The sequence below is a fragment of the Saccopteryx bilineata genome, chromosome 6 (assembly GCF_036850765.1).
Source record: "Saccopteryx bilineata isolate mSacBil1 chromosome 6, mSacBil1_pri_phased_curated, whole genome shotgun sequence".
Classification (NCBI taxonomy): domain Eukaryota; kingdom Metazoa; phylum Chordata; class Mammalia; order Chiroptera; family Emballonuridae; genus Saccopteryx; species Saccopteryx bilineata.
Window position 1 is genome coordinate 104,595,760 of NC_089495.1, and position 22,233 is coordinate 104,617,992.

General features: G+C 40.1%; 1 protein-coding gene across 1 annotated transcript in view; it reads left to right on the top strand.

Moving 5' to 3' along the window:
- GTF2F2 (general transcription factor IIF subunit 2) overlaps window positions 1-22,233 on the top strand; it is a 177,865-nt gene that overhangs the window by 83,671 nt on the left and 71,961 nt on the right. The window contains exon 5 of the mRNA XM_066235146.1: window positions 3,345-3,426. Within this exon, the coding sequence (XP_066091243.1) occupies window positions 3,345-3,426 (82 nt within the window). The remainder of the gene's footprint in view (window positions 1-3,344; window positions 3,427-22,233) is intronic.

Genomic DNA, 22,233 nt, shown 5'->3' on the forward strand with positions numbered 1-22,233 from the left:
GCCCAGTATGCTCCCGCCCCCTTCAGGGCCTTTCTGACTTGCCTCCCGGTGTAAATCCTGTTTTTCAAGGTCTTGCACAACACTGCTTTTCTCTGTCACCACTCTTCTTGAGCCCCAGCTTTTCCTTTCACTTGAGAAACATTTAAAAGCTATTTTATTTATTTATGTATGTATGGGTTTTTTTGGGTTTTTTTTAATTTAATTTTATTTATTAATTTTTTTAGAGAGGAGAGAGAGACAGAGAGAGAGAGAAGGGGGGAGGAGCTGGAAGCATCAACTCCCATATGTGCCTTGACCAGGCAAGCACAGGGTTTCGAACCGGCGACCTCAGCATTTCCAGGTCGATGCTTTTTCCACTGCGCCACCACAGGTCAGGCCGGTTTTTTTTTGTTTTTGACAGAGACAGAGGGACAGAAAGGAAGGGAGAGAGATGAGAAGCATCAGTTCTTCGTTGCGGTACCTTAGTTGTTCATTGATTGCTTCTCTTATGTGCCTTGACCAGGGGCTTAAGCCAAGCCAATGACCTTGGGCTTCAAGCTAGCGACCTTTGGGCTCAAGCCAGCAACCATGGGGTCATGTCTATGATCCTACCCTCTCCTATACTCAAGCCAGTTGAGCCTGCGCTCAAGCTGGTGACCTTGGGGTTTCAAACCTGAGTGCTCCACATCCCAGTCCGATGCTCTATCCACTGTTCCACTGCAAAGCTACTTTTAGGTTTGAAAATAGGATATGAGAGTCAGAAACTGTGGCTTGAAAAGTGAATTTTACGGCTTTTGTGAGTGACCGTGATTGAAGAATGGTGATGAAAGCGGTGGCCTGCTATGGGCCGAGCTCTGTGGATGCTTCTTACCTTTCCAAGTGTTACATGGCGAATGTTGACAGCAGAAAACTTTGATAAAAATTAAATTAGCTTGTTCACTTGGAGTAGGTACTACTAAATAAATAAGGAACATTCACAGGTAGTATATAAAGGTACCTCTTTTGTATTCAAAAAGCACAGGAATCGGCCCTGGCCGGTTGGCTCAGTGGTAGAGCATCGGACTGGTGTGCAGAAGTCCCAGGTTCAATTCCCGGCCAGGGCACACAGGAAAAGCGCCCATCTGCTTCTCCACCCCTCCCCCTCTCCTTCCTCTATGTCTCTCTCTTCCCCTCCCGCAGCCAAGGCTCCATTGGAGCAAAGATGGCCCGGGCGCTGGGGATGGCTCCTTGGCCTCTGCCCCAGGCACTAGAGTGGCTCTGGTCGCAACAGAGCGACGCCCCGGAGGGGCAGAGCATCGCCCCCTGGTGGGCGTGCCGGATGGATCCCAGTCGGGCGCATGCAGGAGTCTGTCTGACTGTCTCTCCCTGTTTCTGGCTTCAGAAAAATACAGGGGAAAAAAAACCCAAAAAAACACAGGAATCTATCAGTAAATTTTTTTTCAGGGACAGTATTCTAGATGTATTTTGTATTTTAAAAAAGAATTAATACATGTTTTAATAGTGGACTTTCTCATGCAGTTACCATATATTATACATTGAAGTTTCCCCAAATCTTGCATTAAAACAGTTTTCTAGATAGAATTTTAGCTTCAGTGAGAAGCAAACTCGAATAGATTTGTATTTGTTTTAAGAAAATTGGAATTCTAGTCTTACCTTATTAAACTCATTAATGATAGGAAATTATTTTTAGATGTTTAAATTTAAATTTAATGTAAACAATTGCGGACTTATTATTTCCTTCCTGACATATTTTGGTGTAAGGTAGGCATGCTTTTCATCATTGCCCTGTCATCTGACAGACAGCCTGTTCTTGAGGTGTATTGCATATGTAGCACTGAGAGACTCTTGAACCACTGAATTACATAGAGTGCTGACAATTAACACATAGGGGTTACAATAGAGAGTCCTCTAGATTTTGAAGACAAAATTAAGAAAGGTCACCCTATGAAAGGTTTTCTAGTGTAAATGATATAGACATGGTTCCATCTGTACTCTACGATTTGGTCAATTTCTCTCTCTCCCACAGTGAACTGCTTCTTGAAGACAGTACTGTGTCTTAATCATATTTGATTGTGCAGTGCCTCAGACAAATGGTGCCCTTGACGTAGTAGGGATTGAGTTAGTGTTAGAGGAATGCATGAAGTCATTCACCCTATAGAGGTGAATCATAAATGCATTGCTGATGAACCACAGGATTTCCTGCCTCTCGTCTCAAAATCTGGGTGAATTCTCACAGAAATATGACTGACTCATAGCTGTTCCTAACTATAGTCATGCATTTCCAGACTGTAGGAAAGCTGATACCATCATGGGACAGTCATATGTATTATCAAGTAAGATAAGGTGTGTTACTGACTTTACCACGGTGCGTGCTTGGTGCCTAGTAAGCACACAGTAGGTACTAACTTTTATTTCCTTTTGCTGTTTTCTTGAATTTTGTATCAGGGACATCAAGAAAATTCCAATTGTAGGAAAAATTGTCCTTATGTTTGGTTAATTTTTCATAGCAGTTAAAGCTCTAGTTTGGACACACCCAAATTAATAATTCTGCTGGAAATAGAAATCTGAGCAGCTGGCAGGCAGAACTGGTACACTAGATAATGGACCTGCCCAGTTTCACAGTATTTTCCAGGCTGGCTGGTCTAGTCACAGTGTATTCTAGAATTTTATTTCCATACATGTGTATGTGTACACATGCATGTATATATTCAGATTTTTTAATTTGATTTTATGCTCTTGTAAGCCATACTCTTTAAAAAGAACTGAATGCATAAAAGCTATTATTGTCAAGGAGCTACAGCAGCCAAATAAATAAACCTGACAGGAGCCCTGTTGCCAAGAATAAGGTTTTTTCTAATCTGACTAATAATACTATTATAAACTTGAAAGTATTCCTGTTAAAAAAAAATGAACAAAATAGAAACACACTAATAGATACAAAGTACAGACTGATGGTTTAAAGAGGGAAGGGGCTTTGGGAAGCTGGGTGAAAAATGTGAAGGGATTAAGAAATACAAATCGGCAGCTACAGAATAGTCAGAGAGATGTAAATTGCAGCATGTAGTCAACAATGTCGCAGTAACTATGTATGGGGCCAGGTGGGTACTTGGATTATTGGGAGGACCAATCTATAAAGTACGTGATTGTCTAATCACTATGCTGCACACTTGGAACTAATACAGAATAATATTGACTATAAACTGTAATTGAAAATTTAAATATATATATTCCTTTTGTTTCCTCAATTTTTGCTATCAATTATATTTTATGGTAATTATTATTACTATTGTTAATGTGTCTGAATACAATCTTGAAGTGATAAATGTGAGCTCTGAATACATTTTAATTTTTTCTTTCCATTCAAGATAAGCTTTCATTGGAAGGAGTAGTGGTGCAAAGAGCTGAATGCCGACCTGCTGCAAGTGAAAACTACATGAGATTAAAGAGGTTGGTGCTTTTTAACTCCAAACTAATGCCTAGTATTTCCTTTTGGGGACTGAAATATATATGCTAGATTGCCTGTTGCCTTCAACTATGGTTATTGTTGAAAGTGTTTTCTTCAAAGGCTGTTTGGCTTTAAAGCCAAGTGAGAACAAACTTCCAGTCTTAAAATAAATAAGTCATAGGACATAGTGTATAGGAGCGTAACTACATTAATAATACTGTATTGCATATTTGAAAATTGCTAAGAGAATAGATCTTTAAAATTCTCATAAGAAAAAAAAATTTTGTAACTATGTATCATGACTAATGTGTGCTTCACTTACTGTGGTGACTGTTTGCACTGTATATAACAGATCATTATGTTGTACACCAAAAACTACACCTAAAAATATAATATTATGTGTCATTTATACTTCAGTTTTTAAAAAGCTCAAGTAAGAGTTTCTTTGGCAAGGGAACTTTCAGAACCTGGGCTGTTTTTTGAGGGTATTTTAAACTACTGTGTTTATATAACCAGAATCATACTTTCTTAAACTTCTTTTTCTAGTTGTCCTTATAACTCTTAATTCTGTAATAGTATCTTTTTTTTTTTGTATTTTTTGTATTTTTTCCAAAGTTAGAAGCGAGAGGGTAGTCAGACAGACTCCCACATACACCCGACCAAGATCCACCCAGCATGCCACCAGGAGGTGATGCTCTGCCCATCTAGGGCGTTGCTCTGCTGTGGCCAGAGCCATTCTAGCGCCTGAGGCGGAGGCCATGGAGCCGTCCTTAGCGCCCAGGCCAACTTTGCTCCAATAGAGCCTTGGCTGTGGGAGGGGAAGAGAGAGAGAGGAAGGAGAGGGGGAAAGGTGGAGAAGCAGATGGGCGCTTCTCCTGTGTGCCTTGACCAGGAATTGAACCCGGGACATCCACATGCTGGGCCGATGTTCTACCGCTGAGCCAACCAGTCAGGGTCATAATATCTTTTAAAAAATCTTTTTATTGAATTTATTGGGGTGACATTGGTTAATAAAATTATGCAGTTTTCAGGAGTAGAATTCTGTAACAATCATCTGTATATGGCATTGTGTGTTCATCACTCTAAGTCAGGTCTCCTTCCATCCTCATCTACCCCCCACACTCTTCCACCTATCCCCACACCCCTGTAATAACATCTTTGTACTATTTTATTTTCAAAGCTTGTAGTCTTCCTATAATGAGTACCTAAAACACTAAATACTTTATAAAGCAAGTATATTGCTAGAATATCATCTTTTTCTCTTAATCTGCAGAGAACTTTTTATAATCTTATTCCTTTGTTAGAGATTTTATTTCAGGGTCCCCCACTTTGGTACATGGCTAACGTTTTATAATTAAAAATGATGATTTCAAATTCTTTGATACTCTAAATTTTATAACTTTCAAGGAGTCAGCTTTTTTTTTTTTTTTTTTTTTTTTAATGAGAGCAGGAGAGATAGACTTCCACATGCACCATGACCAGAATCCACCCAGCAGCCTCCATCTGGGGCCAATGCTCAGACCAGCCAAGCTATCCCCAGTGCCTAGGGTCAATGCTCAAACCAGTTGAGCTACTGGCTACAGGAGGAGAGGAGAGAGAGAAGGGAGAAAGGAAGGGGAATAGAAGCATATGGTCACTTCTCATGTGTGCCCTGACCAGAGATTGAACCCAGCACATCTGCACACCAAGCCGGTGCTCTATGTCAAAGAGTCAGCAGTTTTTAAACCCTAAAGAAACATATTTGTTTATTAGTTTACATTGAATGTATTTTAACACCATCTAGTTTAGAATTATAATTTATTTCAGCACTTACTCTGAGCTCCTGGAGCATACATTTTGTGCAGACTGTAGCTGCACAGAACTCCTGTTCACGTGGAAGCAGCAGCCTCTGGGTTTCAGTGTTCTCATCTATAAGGAGCTGGTTGAGCTGGATTATCTCTAAATTGTACATCATCTTTTTAATCTTTCTCCCTTTCTCAATTGGACTAGAGTTTGTCTCTTAGGAATGAAACAAAGAGACTGACTTTCTTATCCAGTAATTCCTCTAATTTAAATGCCTCCCCAGGGCAGGTGAGAGGATGACAATCAAAATGAAAAAAAAAAATTTAATAACAGAAAATAACTTTGGAATTTAGACAGAAGATGTTTCTGTTGTTAGCCTGTAAAGTTTATTATATAATACAAGTCTTTTTGAAGATTTGTCTTCAAATAACTACTGAAATACAAAATTGGAAAATACAAAATTTAGTTAGAGAGCTGCTTGCCAAGATTTTTTCCTGTGATCTTAATTTTTAAAGCCTTCTAAAGATTTTTGACAATGAGCGGGCAAGTCACCTGTGCTTATGAAATGGCTGCTTTTTTTCTTAACAAAAATTAAAATTTTTCAGTCTTTGGAGTATGCTAAAAGACCAGCCATTACATATTTCATTTACTTAAGTGACTTAAGGAAACAGGGTGATTCAGGAGATAATAATCATCGGAGTTTCATAAAGCAGGTGACACCTAACAAGCCTGAGGGTGTCAACCAAGTGGAAAAAGAGAGGAGTAGGAACACTCTAAGCAGAGAGACGAGACATGGGAACGAAGAGCTGGGTGACCTGCTAGAGACCCGCGTGTAGTTCTGCAAGCCTGGAGTGCAGGGTTTGTTTGAGGCAAAACCAGCAGAAGCTCCAGCTCGCCCTCTCCTTTTCTTTGATCTCAAAACTTATATATCCAAAAGCCTGGCTGAATGTCCAATAGACATTTCAGATATATCAAAAACCAAATTCCCATTCTCGCCCTTCCAAAAAACCTGCTCCACCAGCAGTCTTTCTGATCGAGTTAATTCTAACTCTGTCCTCCCAGTTTGTCAAAAAATCTTGATTATATTCCTCACTCCTCTCTCATACCCCACATCCAATGTGTCAGAAAAATGTGATTAACTGTACCTTTAAAATATTACACATCTACAGCCTGACCATTCCTCATCACCCACATGATGTCATTATTGCTCACCTGCATCACTGCAGTAGCCTCCTGGCAGAGTCCCTGCTTCCACCCTGCCCCACTGTCCTCTGTTGTCAGCACAGTAGCCAGAGCAATTCTTTTAAAATCTGTCAGATCGTGCCATTCTTCTGCTCACATGTCACTTGTAATGCTTGTAAGTGCTCAGGATAAAATTCAAGTCCTTACAGTTGTCTGCAGGGTCCTACATGATCACCCTACTGCCCCCCCCTCCTCCCTATCCTCCCCTTCTTCCCTCCCGTCCTTTACTCTGCTCCAACCACACTGACCTAATAGTCCGTGAACACTCTGGGCACACTTCTGTATTAGGGCTTGGTCCTGGACGGGCTTTTCTGCCTGCAGCCTACTTTCTCCAGATAACTGCTTGGCTTACCTCCTCACCTCTTTCATGTCTCTTCTCAGATTCTGCCTTAATAAGGCCTACCCTGACCCTGACCACCCTACCTCCTTTTATACTTGTACTCTTCGTAGCCCACACCACCTCCTAATGTACTATATAGCTTATCTTTATTGCCATCTTTGCTCTATTGCAGTTTAAGCTCCCACGGTTTGTTTTTTTGTTTCATCTCTGTGTTTATTTTGTACACACACACACACACACACACACACACCCAAAGGTCTAGAATAGCTCATTATCTCATTATATATAAGTACATGGTCAGTAAATATTTGTGGAGTAAATGAGTGGCAGGAGGTAAGTTTTGAAATGTTAAAGAATCTTATATGCTTCTCAAATTACCTGTTAAAGAATCTTACATGTAAGAAATTTGGACTCGTGGGTGCTTACAGCTAGCTATTAGGAAGACACTGAAGAATTTTAAGCTGTGTCTTAGGTAGGTCATTCTGGCCATAGTCTAAAGACTGAAAGCAGGGAGGTAAGCTAAGAGGCTGATGTAATAACCCAAGTACAAAATGTCCAAATGATTAAACAAGTTGGTTCTCATTAAAAGGAAGATGAGAGACTAGGTTTTGAGGCTATTTGGAGATAGAATCGATGGGACTTGATGAACTTGCCTCACACTTCAGAGTTTGTGCAACTCTAGACTTCCCTAGAGTCCGACTGTTGGTGGGGACTCTGGTGTCGCCCGGGTACACTTCCTGCTGTGAATCCTCATGCTGGCTCAACACCATTCTGTTTGTTGCACAGTACCATTTACACTGACAAAGGGAGAGCAGTAGGGATGTTCTTGTAGTTCCCATGTCGGGTTTAATTTAAATTCTGGTTGACATTTTACATTAAAACTTCATGAAGAAAGTACTTAAACTGCAAGAAGAGTACACAAGGTTAAATTCTTGCTCCAGAGGGTTATGTCTTTGAACTTGAAGACACACACACAGAGGTTTTATCTTTAAAAATCTATTTGCTGACAGTATAGTGGGGGGCGGGGTGGGGACTGGGAACATTGTGGCAGATTTCTGGATGTAGGTGACATCAAAATAAAAGTATTTGAGAACAGAATTGGCAGTTCAGTACTTAAGATATCCTGTACCTAGATATTTCACACATGTGCTCAGAGTTTTTCAGGGACCTCTTTCTGATGGCCTACTCCTAATGACATTCAGGTTTTTGATAGTTTGGCTCTGCCCTCCCTCTCTGGCTGCATTATCTGGTATTCTGCTTTACATAGACACCAGATATTGGATCATACTAGAAGCTGTGACCCCGGATATGCTAGGTGCTTTTAAATCTTACGCCTGTTACATGCTGCGTGTTCTACCTAGGACTCCTTATCTACCCTCTGCCAAGGCTAGGATAAGTCTTGAAAACCAACCTGATTGTCACTTACTCAGGGAAACCTCATAACCTCTACTCCCTACTCTAGTTAGGGTATGCCATCCTCCTTTTCTGCATTCCACATACTTACTTATTCTTCTTTAATGGTTTATATGTTATATATCCATGTTTTCTACCATGCAGGTGTGCATAGTTGCATCTTCTATTAGATTATGAACTTCGTAAAAACAGGGACTGTGAGTTTTTTCTTCTTTCCTTTCCACTCTCCCTCCCTCTTTTTTATGTTCTCTGCACTTAGCTTAGTGTATTACAGATATTAACTATCCAAAGGGATGAATTTGTTGGGTTACAATGGAAAGGAGTGGCAAAACTCGAGGTACGGAAACCAAGGACTCAACAGTACTCAGCTGCTTAACTTTCTAATTCAGAACCGCACGTAAAACCTGGAGTTGGCTTTTCAGTTCGTATACACGTGTATATATACATGTGCACATGTGCACACACATCATGTCTTGCTTTGAGAAGGGGAAAGTGATTATAAAACAAACTTGATAAAGAATTAAGGGTTTTTTTAGTTTTTAAAAATATTAAAAAAATGAATAATCTTCATTTACAGAGGACTATAAGAAAAAGCCCTTTATCAAAAAAGACCTTTTGTTGTTGTTGTTGTATTTTTCTGAAGTGGGAAGTGGGAATGCAGAGAGACAGACTCCTGCATGCACCTGACTGGGATCCACCCAGCAAGCCCACTAGGGGGCGATGCTCTGCCCATCTGGAGCATTGCTGTGTTGCAACCGGAGCCATTCTAATGCCTGAGATGGAGGCCATGGAGCCATCCTCAGTGCCTGGGCCAACCTTGCTCCAGTGGAGTCTTGGCTGCAAGAGGGGAAGAGAGAGACAGAGAGAAAGGAGAATGGAAACGGTGGAGAAGCAGATGGGCACTTCTCCTGTGTTCCCTGACAGGGAATCAAACCCAGGACTTCCACACACCCGGCTGACTCTCTACCATTGATCCAACCAGCCAGGGCTAAGACCTTTCTTTTCTTAAGTCAGTAAGTTATTTTTATTATTCAGTGGGTTTTTACTATATTATATTTTAGCAAATAGGACCTGAACTACATACACTCTTAGTTGCATAAATGGGTATATTGCAAAGTGTATTTTATATTTATAACTAATGCTTTTTAAGAATGATTAGTATAACTTTAACAGGACTTTAATTTTAGTAATAAATTCATATAGCTCTCTGCTATTTAATTTTAGCTGGCAAAATATTATGAGAATTATAATTCCCATATTAATCAAATATAAATAAGAGTCTCATTCTTTAGATAAAGGTAAAAATTAATATTGCACTGAACACAAGAAATAATGTAAACCTATAAATCAATGAAATTTAGGTCAAGAAAGAAAAGAATCTTGTGCTATAATTTTCTTTTGTTTGATTCTATCTCATAATATAAAATCCCATTACAGTTAGCCACCAAGAAAACCTCAAAAACGAAAGGGGGAGAAAAATTTCACTGCTTCTGTTACTTTCTGTTTATCTGACATGAATTTGGATAGATCTGAATCATATATTAGGAAGAAATTTATTTTGAATTGATAAATATAAATATATTTAGTAACAGCTCTTATCTGATGCACTAATTAAAATTTTTAAATTTGTGTTTTTATTAAGTGTAACTTAGTTAAGTATAGGGAGGGTTTTTCTAATAGTTGAATGATAAATTACATAATTGCCCTATTTATAGTTATGTTGCATGTTTTTTAAATATAAAGGGACATAAATATGAGATAAGCATCCTAATACATGTTTTCTTGCAGGAAATCACAACAGTAGGAAAATATATAACTCTTTTAACTTCTGCTTATTCATGTCACCGAGTCATCTAAAAATACTTGTCTCAGAAGTTTTTAATTCTTTCATTGTTTGTGGGTTTTCTTCAAAATCCTAAGAAAAGCCTTTCTGTTTGGGAACATAACATTGGTTGTGAAGGGGTGGAAAAGAAAAATCCATCTCTTTTCTATGCAAAGACAACAGACAGTAGGAAGCATGTTGTGATTCATATTCTCTTCTGGGAAGAGGTTACCATTTGCAGTACCTGCCTAGTTTCCTAATGCCCCATGTTAAGCTAAAGACGTCTTAGAATGTCTTATTGTAAGGGAAGAAAGGACTCCCTCATTTAGTAGATCTCCGCATACTTTGTGGGTAATGCCATTCATGTGGGTGAACTAGATTTATGCCCAAAGAAGTTTCTGCAAAAAAATTTTTGTTTAATGCAATAACTACCCTGAACCATTTTCTTCTTCACATATAAACTGGTATTTTAATATATTTAGTGCTGTAATTTTGACTCTTCTCTCTATATAAATTTCATAAAGAATAGTTCTTTCAGCCTGACAGGTGGTATCACAGTGGATAAAACATTGACCTGGGACACTCAGGACCAAGGTTCAAAACCCCGAGGTCACAGGCCTGAGCGTGGGCTCATCCATCTTGAGCGTGAGTTCGCCAGCTTGAGTATGGGATAATAGAAATGACCCTGTGGTCACTGGCTCTGCTAGAGCTCCTGGTCAAGGCATGTATGAGAAACAATCAGTGAACAACTAAAGTGCTGCAACTATGAGTTGATGCTTTTCATCTCTCTCTCTTCCTGTCTGTCTGTCTGTCTCTCTCTTTCTTAAAAAAAAAAAAAAAGAAATGGATTATAAATATAATGATTATATAATTAATCATTCAAAGCCAGATACTTTTGAGAATGAATGTGATAACTAACCAGTGAGAATACCATGCTAAGACAGCAGTATAAATTGTCCCAGATAAAGTGGGATAAAAGATCACCTTATTATATAGATAGCCTGGATGCACTGAAATATTAACATTTTAAAACCACAACTAAAAGTAAGGGTTGAATAATAAATAAAAGTGCTAATTATCAGGAAATGTATGTTAGAAATTCTAAACGGGAGCAGGCTGGTATGGCTAAACAAGAACTACTGTATGCTGCTTCCCGGGAATCACAAAATTGGAAATAATAATAGTATTGTATTGACATTTTTGTGTACATTTTTATGTCAAGTTTATTAAATAGCAAAATGAATAATAAACTGAAAATAATTGATAGGAAGACATTTTTCTGGGCCCTGGCCTAGTAGGTCAGTTGGACGGGTCATCGTCCCAACACACCATGGTTGCAGTATGATCCCCGGTCAGGGAACATACAAGGAGCAACTCGTGAACGCACAACTAAGTGTAACAACAAATGAATGCCTCTCCCCCCCTTTTAAATCAATTAAATTTTTATTTTATTTTATTAATCCTCAAAAGTCGAGGTCATAGTAAAAAGTTGAGGAATTTTCTGGTTCTATGATCAGAGAAATATAGTACTAGATTTTAGCTTTCTGGTGATCTTATTTGAAACCATTTTTATTAAACAGTTTTTGGAGATTGTTGAAGTTAAGGGTTAATATCTCAGTATCAGAATGCTTTCATTTGCAAGTATCAGAAAACCCAAAGCAAAATGGCTTAAAAATAAAAAGAATTCATTGACCCACATAAATCAAATCCAGTGGTACTGTGGGCTTTAACTGTCGCTTTATCTAGCAATTCTTCTAGAACAGAGCTCTAGCTTTGTTTCTCATCTTATTGGGTCTTTTCTTTCTCCAGCTTGACTATTGTCAAGCTGGCTTATCTCCCAGTAGCAAGATGACTTATGCAGCTTTCAGAATTATCTGCCTCTTTATTCATATGGGGCCCCAGGAGTTAAGTGAACTTGTCTTTAATTAGAAGACAAGAATTAATCAGAATCCTTCACTTCCTTCAGTGGGCTAACATGGGTTCTGAGTCCATCCCTGAACCAATGTGTCAGTGGAGAGGAGATACACAGACTGGTTGGGGCCACCTGTGGAAATGTATAGGAGGTAGGGTCAATCCCATCCAAAGCATGTGACCACTCCTCAGTAGGGAAGGGGCGAGTGGATCCTGGGGAGGCAATCATAAGTTTACAGCAAAACCTTTACCTACCAGAAAGCATCTTAGGAATAAGAAATACTTATCAGGGACAGTCACGCTCTTGATTGTTGCCCTGTATAGAGAGGGTCAGGACTTTTATTAGAAAGCAGTTCTGGATCTACAAAGATGCCTTGATAATAGGTTAAGATAAAGAGGTTGGGCTCTGGAATCAGACTGCCTGGGTTCAGAGACTGGCTTCCCCCTTTACTAATTGTATGTTCTTGGGCAAAGTACATGACCTCTTTGTGCCTTTGATTATTTATTTCAGTGTTATGGTAAAGATTAAATAAAATAATACTGTATAATACATGATGTATCTGACACAGAAATGATAATAAATAAATACTAAATAAATATGCTTATGACAATTTCCTGAGTAAGATTCCTGCCCTAAATCTCTCTTGGAGATATTCCCTGCCCCATCCAGGTCTCATGATAGAAGAGATTTGCACACAAGTATTCTTTTTGAATCCCTGCCCAGAGGTAGATAAATTAATTGAGCAGAAAGGTAAATAGAGCTGACAGAAAGAATCTGAAGATGATGTTGTGGAGTCCATGATAATAATGCTCTCTTCAAAATACAAATCCTAACGTGGCAGTTTAGAACTACATAGATAGTATGCAAATTCAGACCTGGGGGACAGAGTTAGTCCTCTCCATTCTTTATCCTCAAGGACTTCTTGGTGTGGACACCATCGATTGCATGTATATATCAAAGAAACTCAGGGATTCGTAATTTAGTGTATGTGCTACCAAAGCAAGCACTTGGATTTTTAATTTATAAATCCACTGAATGTTTAGAATCTTTCTGAAAAATATAAAGGATAACAATCTTGAAATGTTCCCAAGTTGCGCTTGTAAACAGTCTTGTCATCCGGTCCTGCCGTGGTACTTTGATGACCCTCCTGAGGTACCCAGATGTGTGATTTTTTGAATGTAGACCTATATGTTTTTGTTTTTTACTAAATTTATTGAGATGACAGTGGTTAATAAAATTGTATAAGATGTGATACATATATGCAATGGGATACTACCCAGACATAAGAAAAGGTGAAATGCTGCTACCTGTGACCACAGGGAAGGATCTTGAGAATACCATGCTAGGCTCAGGAACTTCCTGGTTCTTCCCAGGAAGGTGGCTAGCCTTCTCTGCCATAGCATGCTTTTGTTTTCATACCTTTTTCCCTTGAACTGCTCCTTTTTATGTGAACAATTCTGTGAAAGAAGCTAGATGTCTCCATTAAAATACAGTACTTTAGCCATGTATTACAAATAGCTGTAGGAAAGGTACAGAAATACAAGTAGGATAAAACTACCATGAAAAGCGAGGCAAGGTGTTTTACCCAGTGTCCTTTTAGAAGACAAACCAGCTCTCGTAGAGAAGTCAGGAAGACTTCTTAAGGATATCGGTGGGTACAGATCGCCCTCATTCCTCTGAAGACCACAGCAGCTGCCCCTACAGCCCTAGAACAACAGGCTGCTCTGAAGGTTTACTATCCTAGGAAAATATATATATATACTATATATAAAGAATTAAAGCACTGGCATAATTAAACAACAAACAGGTTTTATATAATTTCCTTCTCCCCTCTCCCCTTTTCCAAGCGAGAGGAGGGGAGATAGAGAAACAGACTCCCGCATGTGCCCTGACTGGATCCACCCTACAACCCCCATCTAGGGCTGATGCTCTGCCCATCTGGGGCCATGCTCCCAACCAAGCTATTTTTAGCATTTGAAGCAGAGGCTCCAGAGAGCCATCCTCAGAGCCTGGAGCCAATAGGCTTGAACCAGTTGAGCCCTAGCTGCAGGAGGGGAAGAGAGAGAGAGAAAGGGGTGAGAGAGGGGAAGAGAAGCAGATGGCTGCTTCTCCGGTGTGCCCTCACTGGGAATCGAACCTGGGACATTCACACGTAGGCCGACACTCTACCACTAAGCCAACCAGGCAGGGCTTAAAATTACTTTCTTTCAGGTCCTCCGATATTTTAAGAGAGGAGGAGGAAGAGGAATTGTTTTGGTATCTGGGTACTGTCTCACCCCAAACTTGTCTTGTCTTTGGAATTCCCCACCTCTTCTGCTCACTCTTTTGCTGTTCCTCGGGATTCTGGCCCCTTCTGCTGCTGCTGCCATTGCAACTCCAGTGTGCACTGTGTCAAAGCAGCCTTTTCCCGGTGCCAGCTGCAGCACTGCGGTCCTGTCTCACTGTCTGCTCGGGCTCCTCCGCTCGCCCGCTGTCCACTTCATCCTGCGAGAGTCACCTCCACCGGGGAGTCTCCCCAGCCACTCTCCACACAGGGTGATCAACATCTCCTCCAAGCTCGGACCACCCTTTTTCTAATACTCTACGAATTAATTACGTGTTGCCCTTTATTTTACTTTTATTACTTTTGTTTTTGTCTATAGGGACTATATCTCATTTATCTTTCTTCGAAGAGCTTTATGTTTAGTAAATGCTAATAGAGTAAATGACCAGAAATCAGCATTTTTAAGTTCAGGATTTACAGTTATACTTTCATGAATGAATCTCTTCTGAATTAATGCATTTAGCTGTGCTGAAGATTTAAATTATAAGTTCTAAGAGGCAGTATTGGCATGTGGTGGTTTTTCTACAAAGTCTCACAGCTTCACAGAGTCATAATACTTCAGTACACAATTTCTCTTTGTTCACTCACAGTCGAACATCAACAGGGCTCACCTTAGGCAAAACCGTGAAGTAGAGAAAGTTTACCTTTATTATCTGGGCATCTCCTATTTTCACTCCTTTCCCCCTTAGTAATATCTATCTTTAGGCATCTACTTTTTATCCTGTTCCGATCCTTTTTATTCTATCAGTTCTGAATACATTTAAAAAATGAATGAGCTTAAATCAAATTGGTCACTTTGATTTTAAGCCTTCTATTACTAAATGTGAAATAATAGCCATAAGATTACCTGTTCAAAGTACTTGAGGAGGCAGATTGTTTTTTTATGGGAAAGGAAAAAAAGTCATTGAAATTATACCATTTATAGATTGGCTCCAAACACAAAACTGAATAGTCCTGTTTAGTTTGTGGGAGGACTTGTCACCAGGACAACCATCTCTGCTTACTTGGCCAGGTGGGTAGATCTGGCCTCGCTGCATTTGTTACAGGTCTGTTGGGAGGATTTAAAACTTGCTATAGAATGTGACCCATAGAAGGGGCCGGATTCCCTTAAGCAGAATGAGGACCATCACTACTAGTCCATCTGGTGCTTTTGTACAAATTTTTAAAAAGTGATCCTTCCTCAGGTGTTTTTATTTTTTTATCTGTCAGAAAATTGTGGTAATTTACAGATTTTGGTAAAGAAAACTTTCCTACAGCTATCTTCCAGGGACTTGTCACAGTAATTATACACATCTATGCTATCTCTGGTGTCAGTGCACCCCCACAGTGTGGCACCATTGTGTGCTGCAGAACAAGCAAACTTGAGAAGCCACTGTGCTCTTGAGTTTGCTGCAGGTCTACATGTCCTAATTCTTACCCATTAGCTTAAAATGTAAGTTGCTTGCCAGGGCCTTGCAGGCACTGTAATTTTCAGCCCTTGGTCTGTGATTCCCTAAAGCACTGGAAGACTAAAGAAAGATACCACATGTTCTTTATTGGGAAACGAGGGTCCCATTTAGTATATTGAATCAGTAGGAATGATGATAATTAAATCTCTAACTTACTACTAGAAGAACTAATTTAGTTAAAGTACAAGAAGCACAAGAAGACCTGACTCATAAATGTCTTATGTACTATCCTTGCTTCATACTAATACAATTGCCATGGGATATTTTCTTTTTTCTTTTATTTTTTATTTTTCTGAAGCTGGAAACAGGGAGAGACAGTCAGACTCCCGCATGCGCCCTACCGGGATCCACCCAGCACGCCCACCAGGGGCGACACTCTGCCCACCAGGGGGCGATGCTCTGCCCATCCTGGGCGTCGCCATGTTGCGACCAGAGCCACTCTAGCGCCTGGGGCAGAGGCCACAGAGCCATCCCCAGCGCGCGGGCCATCTTTGCTCCAATGGAGCCTTGGCTGTGGGAGGGGAAGAGAGAGACAGAGAGGGAAAGTGCGGCGGAGGAGTGGAGAAGCAAATGGGCGCTTCTCCTGTGTGCCCTGGCCGGGAATCGAACCCGGGTCCTCCGCACGCTAGGCCGACGCTCTACCGCTGAGCCAACCGGCCAGGGCATCATGGGATATTTTATTAAGAAGTTGTTACAGAGAATCCTTGAGTTTATAAGTAACAAATGATACTGTTTAAAGATTTAAATGCATAGGAGACCTGATTTTTCAGGTAGGACAGGTCAGCCAGCAGGATGGGCCACCTACTCTTAAATGGCTTCATATCATATTAATTAGGTATTTGTTTTAGTAACTTTTTAAAAAAATCTTATTTTTATTTTCACAAATGAGATCATTGAGTAACAGAGAAGTTAAGTGATTTGCCCAAGCTCACAATTTGTAAATGGCAAAGCCAGAATCTAAACCTAGTCCCGATTGATTCCAGGGCGTTAGATGGACGACAGTCAGCTTCTTCAGGCCTTAATAGCTTCAGAGGTAGAGACCAGAAGATGGCAGCGGAGTAGACAGATGCATAGACTCCCAGCTCACACCACCGAACTGGATTATAAACTAATTTATGAACAATTAGCGTGAAAAACCAAATCTGGACTACAAGAACAGCTTTCAAAAACCAAGGAGCAGGCCCTGGCCGGTTGGCTCAGCGGTAGAGCGTCGGCCTGGCGTGCGGGGGACCCGGGTTCGATTCCCGGCCAGGGCACATAGGAGAAGCGCCCATTTGCTTCTCCCCCCTCCCCCCTCCTTCCTCTCTGTCTCTCTCTTCCCCTCCCGCAGCCAAGGCTCCATTGGAGCAAGATGGCCTGGGCGCTGGGGATGGCTCCTTGGCCTCTGCCCCAGGCGCTAGAGTGGCTCTGGTCGCGGCAGAGCGACGCCCCAGAGGGGCAGAGCATCGCCCCCTGGTGGGCAGAGCGTCACCCCTGGTGGGCGTGCCGGGTGGATCCCGGTCGGGCACATGTGGGAATCTGTCTGACTGTCTCTCCCCATTTCCAGCTTCAGAAAAATACAAAGAAATAAAATAAAAATTAAAATAAAAAAAACCAAGGAGCAAAGAAGAAGCTACAACAAACCTGGTAGGGAACACCTGAATCTCCCCTGCTTATAGGAAGGGGGGGGTGAGGCTGGGCTCTCACACCAAGGAAAAGAGCATTAAATACTCACAACCACTTGCCTGGCGACTAGGGAATGAGGAGAGTTGAAAGGGCCTGCTTGTCTTCCAAAAAGAAAGGAGAGAGAGAGAGATGGACAGTGAGGGGGATAGGAATATAGGTGATGACATAAAAAGCTGACTCACTCAGTGCTGGAGGTGGCCATAACTAGGGGAGGGGCTGATCCTTCCACAAAGCAAATTACAAAAATACTTCCAGGTCACAGACATCTCTCCAGCTCCAATCAGCGCAATAAGACACAGCTGAAAACAAGAAGTGGGGAGGAAGGGCAGTAACTTAGGTCTCCATGGAAATCTGAGATACGCCTCCCCCTACTGAAGCTGAGAAAGCAACCCACCCCCAGAGAGATTAACTGGCAGAAGAGGACTTCAGAGCCTCAGGTCACACCCACCTCATTCTTGGATACAGTTTCAAATAAGCCCCCTGCTGAGATCAGCAAACAAGATAATCACCTGTTAAGAAAACAAACAAATAAAGACTTCAAAGTGGCCCAAATCCTAAAGTGGGTTACAAATAATAGCTGATGCCAACCCAAGAAGTCCTAGAAACAACACAAGTAAAAACTGGAGGCCAACAACACCAAGCCTAGACTCAACCAGCTCTACAAAGAAAACACCCAGACACAATGAGAAGACACAGAAGTGCAATCCAAATGAAACCACAAGAGAGACCTTCAGGAGATGAATTGAGTGTATGGAAATAATCAAACTTCTGGATGCGGAGTTTAAAATAATGATTGTAAGGATGCTTAGAGATCTTGGAACAATGGATGGTCATCACAAACACCTAAATAAAGAAATACCAAGTATAAAAAAGGATATTGAGGCCCTGGCCAGTTGGCTCAGTGGTAGAACGTTGGCCTGGCGTGCAGAAGTCCCGGGTTCAATTCCCGGCCAGGGCACACAGGAGAGGCGTCCATCTGCTTCTCCACCCCTCCCCCTCTCCTTCCTCTCTGTCTCTCTCTTCCCCTCCCGCAGCCGAGGCTCCATTGGAGCAAAGATGGCCCTAGCACTGGGGATGGCTCCTTGGCCTCTGTCCTAGGCACTGGAGTGGCTCTGGTCGCCAAAGAGCGACACCCCGGAGGGGCAGAGCATTGCCCCCTGGTGGGCAGAACATCACCCCCTGGTGGGCGTGCCAGGTGGATCCCGGTCGGGCGCATGCGGGAGTCTGTTTGACTGTCTCTCCCCATTTCCAGCTTCAGAAAAATAAAAATAAATAAATAAATAAATAAAGGATATTGAAATATTAAAAAAGAAAAAGTCGGAAATGACAAATACAATATCAGAAATGAAGACCACAATGGAAGGAATTAAAAACAGGATGCATAGAGCTGAGGATCAAATCAGCGAGTTGGAGGACAACTGGAATGAAGGCATGAAAGCAGAGAAGAAAAAAGAAAAGAGACTCAAAAAGTCTGAGGAAACTCTTAGAGAGCTCTGTGACAACATAAAGAGAAATAACATCCGCGTCATAGGGGTTCCTGAAGAAGAAGAGAAAGAACAAGGGATAGAGGCTTTATTCAATCATATCATAGCTGAAAACTTCCCTAAATTAATGCAGGAGAAACTCTCACAAATTCAAGAAGCACAGAGAACTCCACTAAAAAGAAACCCAAAGAAACCTACACCAAGACACATCATAATTAAAATACCAAAGCTAAGTGATAAAGAGAAAATATTAAAAGCTGTGAGAGAAAGACTACTTTATCTAGAAAGGCTATCATTTAAAATTGAAGGAGAAATAAAAAGTTTCCCAGACAAAAAAAAAAAAACTCAAGGAATTCATTACAACCAAACCAATGCTGCAGGAAATGTTAAGGGGCATGGTGTAAACAGATCAAAGTGGGAAAAAAATATAGCAAAAGAGGAATACAGCTTTAAAGAATAAAATGACAATAAATAACTACATATCAATAATAACCTTAAATGTAAATGGATTAAATGATCTAATCAAAAGACATAGGGTAGCTGCTTGGATAAGAAAACAGGACCCATACATATGCTGTCTACAAGAGACACACCTTAAAACAAAAGATGCACATAGGTTGAAGGTAAAAGGATGGAAAAAATACATTTCATGCAAATGGAAATGAAAAAAAAGCTGGGGTAGCAATACTTATATCAGACAAAATGGACTTTAAAACAAAGAATATAGTAAGAGATAAAGAAGGCCACTACATAATGATAGAGGGAGCAATCCAACAGGAAGATATAACTATTATAAATATCTACGCACCTAATATAGGAGCACCTAAATATATAAAGCAGACTCTGATGAATATAAAGGGCAAGATCAACAGCAATACTATAATACTAGGGGTTTTAATACCCCACTAACATCACTAGATAGATCCTCAAGAAAGAAAATTAACAAAGAAACAGCAGACTTATTGGACATACTAGATCAACTCGATTTAATAGATATCTACAGAACCTTTCACCCTAGAGCAGCAGAATATACATTCTTTTCAAGTGCTCAGGGTACATTCTCTAGGATAGACCACATGTTAGGGCACAAAAGTGGTCTCAACAAATTTAAGAAGATAGAAATCATATCAAACATTTTCTCTGATCACAATGGCATGAAACTAGAAATCAACCACAACAGAAAAGCTCAAAAATTCTCAAACACATGGAAACTAAATAGCAGGTTGTTAAATAACGAATGGATTAAGAATGAGATCAAAGGCCTGACCTGTGGTGGCACAGTGGATAAAGCATCGACCTGGAAATGCTGAGGTCGCTGGTTCGAAACCCTGGGCTTGCCTGGTCAAGGCACATATGGGAGTTGATGCTTCCAGCTCCTCTCCACCTTCTCTCTCTCTTTCTCTCTCCTCTCTCTCTCTCCCTCTCTGTCTCTCTCCCTTTCTCTCTCCTCTCTAAAATGAATAAATAAAATTAAAAAGAAAAGAATGAGATCAAAGAAGAAATAAAAAGAATTCCTAGAAACGAATGATAATGAGCATACAACAACTCAAAATTTATGGGACACAGCGAAAGCAGTACTGAGAGGAAAGTTCATAGCACTAGAGGCACACTTTCAGAAGCTAGAAAAAGCTCAAATAAACAACCCAACCCTGCATCTAAAAGACTAGAAAAAGAACAGCAAGTAAAGCCTAAATGTACTAGAAGGAAGGAAATAATAAAGATCAGAGCAGAAGTAAATGACATAGAGACTAAAGAAACAATACAGAGGATCAATGAAACTAGAAGCTGGTTTTTTGAAAAGGTAAAACAAGATTGAAGAACCTTTAACTAGACTTACCAAGAAAAAGGGAGGACTCAAATAAATAAAATTAGAAATGAGAGGGGAGAAATAACATCTACCACAACAGAAATACAAAGGATTGTAAGAAAATACTATGAAGAACTGTGTGCCAAAAAACTAGACAGCCTAGATGAAATGGACAAATTCCTTGAAACATACAATCTTCCAAAAATCAATCTGGAAGAATCAGAAAACCTAAACAGACCGATCACACCAATTGAGATTGAAACAATTATCAAAAAACTCCCAACAAAGAAATGTCGTGGGCCAGATGGCTTCACAAGTGAATTCTACCAAATATTCAAAGAAGAACTAACTCCTATCCTTCTCAAGCTATTTCAAAAAATTCAAGAGGAAGGAAGACTTCCAAGCTTCTTTTATGAGGCGAGCATAATTCTGATTCCAAAACCAGGCAAAGACAACACAAAGAAAGAAAATTGTAGGCCAATATCCCTGATTAATATAGATGCTAAAATCCTCAACAAAATACCGGATCCAACAATATATGGAAAAAATCATACACCATGATCAAGTGGGATTTATTCTTGGGAGGCAAGGATGGTACAATATTCTCAAATCTATTGATATGATTCATCATATAAACAAAAGGAAGGAGAAAAACCACATGATAATTTCAACAGATGCAGAAAAAGCATTTGATAAAATCCAGCACCCATTCATGATCAAAACTCTCAGCAAAGTGGGAATACAGGGAACATACCTCAACATGATAAAGGCCATCTATGACAAACCCACAGCCAACATCATACTCAATGGGCAAAAATTAAAAGCAATCCCCTTAAGATCAGGAACAAGGCAGGGGTGCCCCCTTTCACCACTCTTATTCAACATAGTCTTGGAAGTCCTAGCCACAGCAATCAGACAAGAAGAAGAAATAAAAGGCATTCAAGTTGGAAAAGAAGAAGTAAAACTATCATTATTTGCAGATGATATGATATTGTATATAGAAAATCCTAAAGTCTCAGTCAAAAAACTACTGGACCTGGTAAATGAATTCAGCAAGGTGGCAGGATATAAAATTAATACTCAGAAATCAGAGGCATTTTTATACACCAACAATGAACAGTCAGAAAGAGAAATTAAGGAAACAATCCCCTTCACTATTACAACCAAAAAAATAAAGTACCTAGGAGTACATTTAACCAAGGAGACTAAAGACTTGTACTCGGAAAATTATAAAACATTGATAAAAGAAATCAAGGAAGATACAAACAAGTGGAAGCATATACCATGCTCATGGTTAGGAAGAATAAACATCATTAAAATGTCTATATTACCCAAAGTAATTTATAAATTCAATGCAATACCAATTAAAATACCAATGACATACTTTAAAGATATAGATCACATATTCCAAAAATTTATATGGAACCAAAAGAGAACACGAATAGCCTCAGCAATCTTAAAAAAGAAGAATAAAGGGGGAGGTATCACACTTCCTGATATCAAGCTATACTACAAGGCCATTGTACTCAAAACAGCCTGGTACTGGCATAAGAACAGGCATATAGAGCAAT